The 12,499-nt window shown below is 32.8% G+C and overlaps 1 protein-coding gene across 1 annotated transcript in view; it reads right to left on the bottom strand.

Annotated features, from left to right (window-relative positions):
- Nucleotides 1–12,499, bottom strand: part of AP3B1 (adaptor related protein complex 3 subunit beta 1) — a 227,970-nt gene that overhangs the window by 120,839 nt on the left and 94,632 nt on the right. Inside the window, exons 9-13 of the mRNA XM_061158118.1 lie at nt 10,170–10,267; nt 8,603–8,657; nt 8,443–8,514; nt 6,284–6,346; nt 3,433–3,565 (exon numbers count right to left, since the gene is read on the bottom strand). Coding sequence (XP_061014101.1) covers nt 3,433–3,565; nt 6,284–6,346; nt 8,443–8,514; nt 8,603–8,657; nt 10,170–10,267 — 421 coding nt within the window. The remainder of the gene's footprint in view (nt 1–3,432; nt 3,566–6,283; nt 6,347–8,442; nt 8,515–8,602; nt 8,658–10,169; nt 10,268–12,499) is intronic.

Genomic DNA, 12,499 nt, shown 5'->3' with positions numbered 1-12,499 from the left:
TATGAATTTGATTATTCTAATACCTCATACAAGTAGAAACATTCAGTATATATCTTTCTGTGACTGGTTTATTTCACTTAAGGTTCTCAAGATTAGTACAGCCTACTATTATCTTCATTTTACGAATGAGGAATCTGAAGCACAAAGAGATCAGGTAATTTATTCAAGACAACATTAGCATTCAAACATAGGTAGTCTAGTTCTGCATGAGAGCAGATAGCTAGCAGCTAAGTAAGTGTTCAATAGATAGGAAGACTATAGTACACTGTTTTATATTATTGTGTCCCTCTGTTAGAATATGAGCTCCTTAAAGGCAGGAACTTTTTATAGGCTGGTGAATACCTTATTCATCTATTCTACATTTACTAAATACCTCAACTGATTCAAATTTTCAACAAATGCTTATTACATTATATGAACAAAATTTTAAAATAGTCTTTTGCTCTAATTCTTTCAGTTTACAGTAGATGGTAAAAAAGTTTTTCAGACTAGCAAAATTTGTGAAAGAAAATCAACTAGGAGTTAAATTATTCTAAGTTAAGTCAACTGAAAATGCAGATTTCTCCCTAAGGTCTTTAAGAAATCTGTTTATCAGTGAATCTTTTTTTTTTTTTCCCACAGTATTTGTTGTTTATTTATTGAGAGACTATTTCTCACCCCAGATAGTCATAGTTTCATAGTTCAGGAACACAGGAAAGTGACAAACTTCCATGGAACTCAACCCAAGAAATTCTTTATAATCCAAATCACTTTGCACTCTGAAAAATACCAGCCTTCCTCATCTCCTCAAAATCTTTCATGGAATCATAATTTCTGTAGAAATCTGCATATGCCTTCTTTCTTCGTTCAGCCACAGCAAACTTATAGAAAGCTGCAAACCCCAGGGAGACCATGAGTGCTCCAACAATATGAAATCGCAGACGTTTGGCCAGGAGGCCACGCATCTGAGGTTTTGCCAAAGCAGTGGACATGGTAGTTTTTCTTCTCGACGGGAAGGTTAAGGAACCATTTTAAGGTCACGCAGTCAGGACTAACACCCCGGCGGGACCCCAGCAGGTCCTCCGGGCCCTCGGCAAGCGCCACCTGCGCGGGGTGGGAAGGCCATGTGCGCGCAGAAGGGCTCAGTGAATCTTAAGATAGTGATAATGGGCTATTTTAGGACAACCTTCAAGTCTGCCTAGAAGTCCTGTCCCTGACAAGAAGGAAGAAGTCAACAGCAACGACAAAAAAAATCCCCAAACCCCTACAGGTCCAAGAAGAATATATTAAATATATGTAAAAACAATGTAGCCTCAATGCTGTCCCTTAAGTTGCAAGATACAGTATCTAAAGAGATGATGAGGTATTCACAATATAAAATCAAAGAGGCAGAGTTCCTTAGAGGTCCCAAAGGTCTTACAGATTTTAAAGAATCCGAGGCCTCATTCACAGCACTTATTCCTAAAAGCAGACCTTTCAACAGAAAGACAAAGAGGTTCTGTTATAACAATTGGCCATTATAAATAAAAATTTTATTGGTTTCTTTCTTGTTACTGAGCCAGATTTCCAAACTACAGAAGTGCAGCACATACAATAAAGAGCTGAAGAACCAGGCTAATGATAACTATGCAATCAGAACCTGAAAAATACAATTTAAGTTTCTTAATATTCACAGCAGAAAAAAAAGTCCATGGTTATAAACAGAGTTTTGATTCACCACAAACAAAAGTCTAAACATTAAAATATCAGCTTAAATTAGTAGATCTACCTTCAAGAATGATTATAAATTAGTCTCCTCCCACTGTCTAATTATAAAATGATCCAGTCTTCCCTTAGAAGTACTACAAGGGTACAGAATATTCATCTTTTTATAATGAAGTGAATAAAAAATATTTTTTTAGCAATCAATGTGCTAGAAAGCTGAAGTAGAAACATCTGCTTTAATATCCAGCTTGAAAATTTCACATGAGAAAAAAAGAGTAAAAATACAAAATTGAAAAACCCTGAATACATTTTATATTTGAAAGAACTAGCCAGTGTTCTGATTTGTGTGCTTTTTATATGCAATCAAAGTGAAGTGTGTCTTGTTTGATCAAATAGGAAGTCATTATCAAAGACACAGGAAAATGAAGGCATATTTTTAAACTCACAATTTAAAGTGTGACAGAAATAGACACAAAGAGGATGCTATTATTAAAAGTAGAAATAGATAAAATGAATGACATTTAGCATCCTATCCTCTGTAATTACCTTCTACAGTCAGTGTTTTAAAAAAATCTATTTCCTTGATAATTTTTTTTTGCCACTTATTTGGAGTTACAATACTACACACAGAAAAATGTTCTCTCCATTATAATATCTTGAATTGACAGGTTAACAGTTATAATTTTATGTTGATTATAAAGATCACTCTTATTTGGGGACAAATTTCGTTTCAAAAAGTTTTTTTTCATTAGAAGTACTTACAACAATGTTACAGCTTTCAAAAGCGATCTACATGTGCGAAAAGATAATTAGGAGTAATATTTGTAATAAAAAGCTATTTTTCAAATAAAATATAAAAAATAATCAATTTTGCTATCTTTCACCTTACGGCTGCTATGTCATACATGCCTGTGTCTAGATAAGACATAATATTTAGAATTCCACAAAAAATTTCAATAATTTTACACAGAAAATTATGTTTCCTAAAAAGAAACCCTTGTTTTAATCTCTTTAATTAAATAAATGAATACTCCTAAAGGTGAGAGTGGAATTCTTTTTTTTTCCTCCAAAAGGTTTCATTTATTTTAAAGCCATATCATAGAAATAACTGATATTTTTCCCATAGAAAGAATGAACTCTAGGCTGTGCATTTTACTGGATATTACCTATCCAGTTCTACATGATGTTTAGACACTGACTGGCTTAAAAACATGAAGGTGTTCCAAATTGATGACTTTTACATTTAATTAATCTTGACTATAAAATTATTAAGTTAACTTCTGGGAATAAAAACCTTGAAATTACAAGTTTAACATACTTTTTTGATCTAGCCTTTTTAACGACGCATGTTGTAAAGTCATTTGCCTGCTTTTAGCACCCTCTGCAGGTGAACCAATATTATACATGCCTTATAATGCCATTAAAAACCAGTAAAATGGAACCTTTGTGGAAAGGGTGAAATGCAGGTGATTAAACTGTGAAGAAATAAAATAACCAGATTACATTTTCTTAGTTCTGTTCAGGCAAGAAAATTCTATTTGTAAGTTAATTATCTAATTTACTAAAACAACAACAAAAACCCTGTGTGTGTGTATATGTGTATTTCAAAGATAAAATGTTACTCTTCATTATAATCATGGACATACAGAAAAAACTCAAAGGCAATACTAAAAAATTACAATTTGTAGATCATGCCAAGAATATTCAAACGATAAATTATTTGCCAGTGAAATGAAACTGCCAACTCACCATCCCTGTTGGACAGCAGACACACCAGGCCGTTGAGGCATGTGTCAGAGACTTCTGTGATGCTGGTTGCACATCTGCCTATTGTTTGAATAGTGGCTGCTGCAAACTGTTTATCCTGGCTTTTCACATAGGTCTAAAAAACATTATCTCAATTAGTTTATACACTGGTACTATCAAGCGAAGAAAAATATCCCTATAATATGAAGCTTTGTCAAAATCAAATTCTAGAATACATAATCTTCTCATCTGTAGGCACAACAGCAAGTCCAACTTTTGACTTAATTCAGTTCTGTTTTTTTACTTAAAGGATGTGACTGTAGTACAGGCACATTTTCAAGTCAGGTTCATTCACCTGTGGCCACAGTAGCTTGTAACTCCAAAACAGATAGTGGGGGAGCAGTCACCCAAAGACAGCAATTAGTTTAAGTGCAAGGCTGAAAGAAATGATGAGACCTCTCTTTTTGGAGGTTTCAGTTCATTTAACCGGCAGCATCTATGAATCTATGAAAAAGGGTTGCCTTTTCAGAGATACTAAACCTAAAAATTGGGAGAAGTGTAGAAAAGGGAGCAATATGCTACTGATAAACATTTTACTTTAAAAAGGTTATATGAATGGTGGTAAAACTACAATAGCCACAGTGAGCAGCATTTTAATAAAGACTTTATAATCTGCAATAAAATAAAACATCACACTTTTGAGAAAGATTTTCTTGAAAAAAAAGTTTTAAAAATACAATGTAAACCACATATTTATACAAATTTTAGAAATTAAGCACTTATTTACTACAGGCCTAAAAAATTTTCATTTTGGTTATTATTTTTCTAATTCAAAAACTAAGATTTTACTGTGTAGAGACAGAAAGTGATGCACTTTTAATAAATATGCACATTTATGTACAAAACTATAAATGGATTTAAAATCTCATTTTCAAGTGGAATTAAGAAAAAAAGATTCCCAAACTCAAATGACAAACACATAACGTAGAATTAACACCTTGTTCATCTAACATGCAAAAAAGGATATGCATTTAAATGGTGCCTAAATGACAAATGGAGGAGAAAATCCAAAAACTATCTAAAAGGCACGTGAAACTGGTGAAAATGGTACCCAAAACACGATTAAATGTTGAAGAAATAAACAAATGTCTTAGTTCCCTGTAGGAAAAATCAATTGTTATTTAAAATCATTTCCCAGTTGATTACCTAATTTCCTCAATCACAAAAAACGAGTCCTTTGAAAAGTTCTCTATTATTTAAAAAAGTTATAAAGAAACTGTAACATCTATGGACATAACACATAAACACAGAAATAAAGTACATGTATAGACAGTGATAAAAACAGATGCATAAAGAAAAGAATATATTTAAAAGTCTGACTAAAGAATGGACCTTATTAAATATCCTAATATTAAATGAAATGACTGGATCACCAATATTCTGAAATAGGTAAACAATGCCATAAAATTACCTGAGACTCACTCCCTACAACTCCAGTAACCTGACAGAAGCAGAAAGTAGAAAGCGAACATCCAAACAGATTACACAGATTATACATGACAACAGGATAAGGGAAAACTGCGAACAGAGACAAAAACTTACAAATAAATAAGCAAATCTATAAAAATGAATTACAAGTCACATTTAAGCAATATTCTATAGCCATAGATTACTAGCTAAGAACTTGAGATACTGTATTTTCTACCATGCAAATATAAAATGAGCATATATCCTAATTTTATAAGAACTTTTTCTAAAAAAGTATATAACACAAAAGTATAGCAATCCAGTTACAAAATTATAAAGCATGAATATATTTACTACTCCTGTTAACAGAATAAAATCACATAGTCAAAAAGAAATACAATGTCTATATAGCTAAAAAGAAATTTAGGACAGGCGTAAAGAATGATTATAGCAACAAAATAACTTTAATCTATAAAAGCTGTGTGTGTGTGTTCAGTTGCTCAGTCCTGTCCTACTCTTTGGGACCCTATACCCTTAAAAGCTACCATCTATCACACAACCTAAGCAAGACTACTGGAGTGGGTTGCCATGCCCTCCCTCCTCCAGGGGATTTTCCCAACCTAGGGATCGAACCCGTGTCTCCTGCACTGGCAGGCTGGAGTCTTTACCACTGAGCCACTTGGGAAGCCACCTACAAAAGCTGAGGGTAGACAAAAATTCTGGGAATACTGTGTGGCATGTGGTATACTTTAGTTAAGAAAAAACTGCTGATGAAATGTAAAACGCGTAATATTGATATAAGGTTTTCTATTACTGTGCTCTACCACTAAGTCTTCAGGACTAACTCTTTCCTCATAAAGAGCCTAGGAAGCATGAGGCAGTTTTTTTATGTTTTTGGAGCATGTCTATCTGGGAAGCATCTCATCCATCCACATATAGGATTTGAAAAATACAACAAAACATTAACAATTACACAAACATGAGGAGGGCAATTTTAAACCAATTTTTTTGAGCTATACATGAAGCTAGTGGACAATGTCTAAACTAGAACCAGACAATCCAATAGGGGCAAACAAGTAAGAAATGAAGTCATTTTCATGAGTACAGAGTGTAGCATGAACTAATGATGATGATGACAAAGAGTTATAAACCAGTCTCTCAAATTCTACAATATGAAAATATGAAAGGGACTACATTTTATTTCCCTTAAATTTAAAATTTGTAGATGTTTATTATTGAAAATTTATAAATTAGTTGTCAACCTTCTTCCGAATTATACAGTTTTATTTATACAATTACACATATCTAAATTGAGAAAGACACATATCTAACTTTAAACTGAACGGATGTTTTAGAAGTTATTGCATAATTAGCATTGTACACAAACCTGAAATTCTCGAAGGAGAGTTGATATGTTGGCTTCATTTGCCAAGTTTGTCAAAATTTCAAGCTAAGGTAGAAAAAGAGAAAGTAAACGTTTTTTGATGGTATGGAGAGAGCAACATGGAAACTTACAATACCAAATGTAAAGCAGACAGCCAATGAGAACTTTCTGTTTGACCAGGGAACTCACACAGGGGCCCTGTGACAACCTAGAGGGGTGGGATGGGGCGGGAGACGGGAGGGAGGCTCAGGAGGGAGGGGACATGGGTGTACCCATGGCTGATTCTTGCTGATGCTTGACAGAAAACAGCAGAGTTCTGTAACGCAAATACCCTTCAAATAAAAATTAAAAAAAAAAAAAAAAACAAAGAAAGTGAATTTAATAAAGGTTAGCAATTTAATAGAATTTCTATTTTTAAAAAAATGCCTATTACAAATGTGAGACACTATGCCTTTCAGCTGAACTTTGTCTCCCTACATCTACAAACAGAATAATTACATAGTGCTTAAAAAAATAATTACAAAAAAGAGAATTCTACACCTTCGTTAATTGTTTGCTCCAACTTTACAATTTACTATCTAATTAACCTGAACAACTTAAGGCAGTTTTCTTTTTCTTTTAATAATAAAGTTAGAAAACAACTTGCCCTTCATGTAATACCTCTATATTCCAGATACCAATTAATTCTTTTGATTAGTTTTCCTCCATCCTACCAAACCAAATATTTAGACATTTTAATTCTTTCTTTTGGATTCAGTTAAAAAAAAATGTGCAATTAAAAGTTCATCTCCAATAGGCTTACTAAAAAAATTTCAGTATGTACTCATAAAAAAATATTCAATTTATCTGAAGAAAAGCTTCAAAAAGGAAAACAGGAACACAGAATAGATGGGACAAACAGAAAACTAAAATAAAAGATGTAGACATAAACAAATTCATATCAACAATTACATTAAAGGCAAATGATCTAAACACTCTAATTAAAAGGCACAGATTGTATGAGTTTTCCTATATATTCTGGACACTAGTCAATTTTTAGATTATGTACTGTAAATATTTTCTCCTAGATTATGAACTAACTTTTCATTTTATTTTGATGAAAACATCTTACTTTGTTGTACTATTTTAAAAAGTAATTCTTAACATATAGAAAAGGTAAAAAGCAGTTTTCATCTGAGCCATTTGCTTCCAGAGTTGCCAAAATGATATCACATCATCCCAAACACATCTGTACGTATTTTCTGCAAATAAGGACATTGTCCCACAGGTCACAACACAACCAAGAAAACCAGGAAATCAACACTGATACATCAAACCTATATTTTAATCACTTACATTTAAGTTTCACTAATTATCTCAATAATATATATAAAAAAAAGATCCAGTTTCATATCATACATTATATTTAGCTGTTTAGTCTCCTTCAGTCTAAAAGTTTCTCAACCTTTCTTTTGACCATCATGACCTGGATGATTTTGCTAACTGCAAACCAATTATTCTGTAAATTTATTCTACAATTTGGGTGTGTCTTAGATTTTTTTTATTAAACTTAAGTTTCCATGTGATTAACCAATCATTTCAATATTTGTTGAACAGTCTACTATTGAATAGCTCTCACTGGTTTATAATGTCTCCCCTCATATATGATACATTTTGATATGCACAGATCTGTTTCCATGCTTCATGCTATTATCACATATTCCAAGTATCACACTGTTTTCATCATTATAACTTTATATTCATAACTACACTCTATACTGTAGTTATCATTCCCTGAATACAACTCCTACTCTAATATCATCTTTTCCATCAGTCTTTTCTAAATATACCACAAAATTAGCTGCATCTTTCTCTTTTGCCACCACACTCAATTCACACCTATAAATCCCTTAAAACAAAGTGCTGAAATCATCTATTTACATGTCTGTCTCTTTCACTTACTGTGAGTTATTCAAGGTATAGGCAGCATGTCTTTGTCTTATTAAACTGTAGCAGAGTAATTAGTATATAATAATGTAGTTTTAAAAGCATAAAGAGAATCCCCCAATGTATTATTAAAAAAAAAAAAACAGGTCTCCATCTTGGAAATGCTAAACTAAAAGTTACAGCAATAGTGTCAAAGTAATTATGCATTAAAGTCTGAAAAATAAGAGCATTCATACCTTCAGTATCTTGATCATAGTTGGATCAGTTGACCTAACGTAAAAACTCTTCAGATAAGGTTCAAACATACCCTAGATTACAAAAATAAACATATAAAATACATTTATGGTACTCGTGTATTCATTTCTCTCTTAAATTTTGTGTTCACAACATACATACCTTTCTTTGAATTGACATAGTTGCTATATTCTGTAGGACAATATATTGCACTTCCCTAGAAATTAAAGTAGAATTTTGACTAGGTATATTTTCCAACAAAATGTATCCTAAAGTAAACAGTCTATTAAAGAAAAAAAATCAGGAGTAAGCTTCACATTGAAAGGAACTCTTAAATATAATACTGAAAATTTTCTAGTAAATCTTAAGATATTTATGCCTTTTAAAAATACATTTTTCCTACAGGCTATAACATTAGATTTGATTCATCACGTGGAAGAGTTAAAACTAATGTTGTAATACTGTATTCCAAAGAGGCAGAGCCAATACTGTACATGCTCTGAACACATGCAAAGAAGGTGTTCTTAGGGTTAACGGAACAAACATAACCGCAGTTAATACAAATTCTTGACTGGAGGGCTCATCATGTGGGCTCATCATGTGACTCAATTCTGTCCAAAGTGAAAGACAAGTTTCAAAAGAAAAAAAGCCATGTTATTTTAAGTCCAAATATCTAAGAAATGAATGTACAACCGAATCTGGTATAATGCTTCATGTGAAAGATGCATTCCAGATCCTTATTTGAACCAGCTATGGACAACAGAACTTAATGAATTGACAAAGGGAAAGAATGACTACGCGAAAAGACAGAGGAACGCAAAGGAAATAGTATCTTACTAAGGAAGGGGAAAAGCCAACCTAGGGTGAAAGTCGTGGCACGAATTCTCAGCTAAGAGCAAAAATAAATGTTTATCTTCCTCCTCTCAACTCATTAACACAAGTACTCAAAGGAAAAAAATTTAATTTAAAATAACTAATTACTGCAAAACATTCAGGGTAAGCTAAATAGCTTGAAACAACAGTATTTTTATATACAGAAAACAAAACAAATGACAAACATCTGATCTTAAACTTACAAAGGACATGTGACAGGAACTCAAGGTTTCCCGAATTGTTGACTTGAATTGCTGAATTAAAGAGAGGTAAAACTGAAAAGTACACTGCTACCTACCTACCTATCTCCAGGAAATAGCAAGATTATGCATTTCTTTAAAACAAGTAATATTAAGAATATAGCTTCCTCTTAAATAGAACTATTAAATATTGTAACTTTACAAAAAGCAGTCATTCTGTCATAAACTACATAATTCAGCATATATATTGCTTTATATGTAGTCTCATATAATTACACTAGTCAATACAATAATATATTTAATGTTGTTTTTCAGTGACTCCAGATTTAATGTAAATCCCCCAAATTGTTACTGTCATGCCTAGAAATACCAAAAATACTTGGCTACTGTAATAGCATATACTATATTACAAAAAAAATACTTCCAATTTCTTTGGGCTTAAGGTAAAAAAAAAAACAACTTCAATATTTAACATTAACTTTGAAATCAATAATTTACAGGCTTTTATAATAATCCCCTTAAGTATGAAATCTCAATTGACAAAATACAGTCAGAATCATGTGTTAAATGCCTAATAGACACACTTGCTTTGTTCAAACATTACTAGTGAAGTAATACAATACAAAAGAAACCACACATGTAAAATGATGTCATACCTATTGCTACGAAGTAAACGCACTAGTGATTTAGAAATAATGCCAGCTTCTGATTTTGGAGCTATATGCCAATACAGTTGAGCAACTGCCATAACCACCTAAAAGATAAAGCATGAAAACAGTAAGAACTATGAGCAGTTCCAAAAAAAAAAAAAAAGAACTATGAGCAGTTCCATACTACAGTTTCAAAGTATGTTCTAATACATTATTTCCTTTAACTCCTACAAAATTCCCATGAACCAAGATGAGTATGTTGTTACCCTGTGTGGCAGGTTGAACAGGGTCCCCTTAGGAAGTCATGCCTATCCTCAGAATGTGACCTTATTTGGAAATATAGTTTTTGAAGACGTTATTAAGGTAATGATCAAGATGAGATCATACTTGATTAAAGAGTGGGCCCTAAATCCAATTTGAGTGTCCTTATCAGAGATAGAAAAGGACACAGAGAAGAAGGCAATATGAAGATGAAGGCAGAAATTGCAGTGAGGCATATAAGTCAAGGAATGCCAAAAACTGCTGGCAATCTCCAGAAGCTAATTTCTCCCTGAGAGCTTCCAGGAGGAACCAACCCTGTCGACATCTTGACTTAAGACTTTTGGTCTCCTGAGATGTGAAAGAATAAATTTCTCTTTATTTTTAAATAAATATTTTTCTTTAATAAAAAATTAAAGAAATTTTTATTTCTTTAATCCACACAGTTTTTGGTAAACTGTTACGGCAGCTCTAGGAAAGCAGTACTGTACACCCTCAGAAAAAAAAAAAAAAAGAAGGTTCAATGAACTACCCAAGGTCTGCCAGCCAGTACATGGCAAAGCTTGACACACACCCCAAACCCCACAGTCTTCCTAGTGTTGCTGCTGCTGGCGCTACCCTGAGACAGGGAATGAAACCAGACCCTTAAAGGTAACAGTAGTAGTAGGTTACAATTTAAAAAAAAAAACCCATATTCAGTGTATTTAAGTTCTAATTAAGGGAACTCTATTAAAACAATTCCTCTAAAAGAGCAGCATTTGAAATCCTGTTTTTCAAATGTAGAACCTTAAAAATAGTGTTTGGTTCAAAGCTATTATGGGGGTAGTCAGACTTTTGCTGTCATAAAATACAACAAGACTGTGTTTCCCCACATGCCTCTACACTTAGATCCAGAGATCAAAACTCCAGACTTTCCACTTAGTGAAAGTATTCTGTTTGGCATGTGACAACTGCAAAGAGAGAGCTACAGAAATTAATCATCTTGTCTTTGGTTATGAAGATATATTAATATTACTCTACTTTTGCTTGGGCTGTAGGTAACAAATATATAGCAGGACTTTTATGTATGCCATAAAGAGTTTACAGTATTTGAGGGTGCTTAAAGCAAAAACAGTTTCTTCTAGAACAAAGAAACATTTTTTAAAACAAGAGTTAGAGGTTCCTCAACTTACTGCTCTATGGCGTTTTTGTGTACTCTTCTTTTTTGTAACAAGACTGATTTCCAGCTTTCAGACATGACTTGGGAAATTGAGAAGTTTAAGAATATCTAATTTCTTCACTTGTGATCTACAAATACACTTTAATTACAGAACAGCCTCTGCTGAATTTAAAATTTTAGTAAGAAAAAATTAATTACAGACAATCTACAAATAGGTGACAGTCATTTTTTAAAAATATTAAAGCACACAGATGGCTAGTAAGTATTACATGAAGAAAAGAAAACTGGCGCTTAATAAACTGTGCTTTCTATGTGTCAATGAGTTTAAGATTCTAGATTCTACTCAGTATGTCATTTGTTCTGATACATTAATTAGGGCACTCCCTAACCCAAAGGGGCTAAAGGATCTTCTTTTTCCCCAATATTTACAAATCGAAGAGTTTTAATCTCTCTTCAATACCCAAATTTGAATTTTATAATCTAATTTGTAAAAGCCATGAGGGAAGCTCCCATAACTCCAAAACAACTGAAAATACACAACCTCATAGGCCTTCAACACTTACATTATGTATGTTTATAAGAAAGTACATCTTGTAATAACTTTTCTATTACTAACCATTCATATACTACCACCTTATCCAGACTGTCAGAACAGCCTCCCAACACTGCCTCCAGTATCGGTTATCTCCAATTCAATCTAAACAGGACTGACAGATTCCTGAAACAAACTCTCAAAGTCTCTCTTGTAAGTTAAGAATGCTAAAAAAAAAAAAAAAAAATCTATTCACAATCCTTCCAAAGTCAACCTTTACAAATATTTATTGTTGCTCAGTCACTAAGGCATGTCTGACTCTTTGCAACTCCATGTGCAGCACACCAGGCTTCCCTATTCTTCACCATCTCCCAGAATTTGCTCAAA

This window comes from Dama dama, chromosome 12, assembly GCF_033118175.1.
Source record: "Dama dama isolate Ldn47 chromosome 12, ASM3311817v1, whole genome shotgun sequence".
Classification (NCBI taxonomy): Eukaryota; Metazoa; Chordata; class Mammalia; order Artiodactyla; family Cervidae; genus Dama; species Dama dama.
This window is presented reverse-complemented; position numbering and strand designations above follow the sequence as displayed.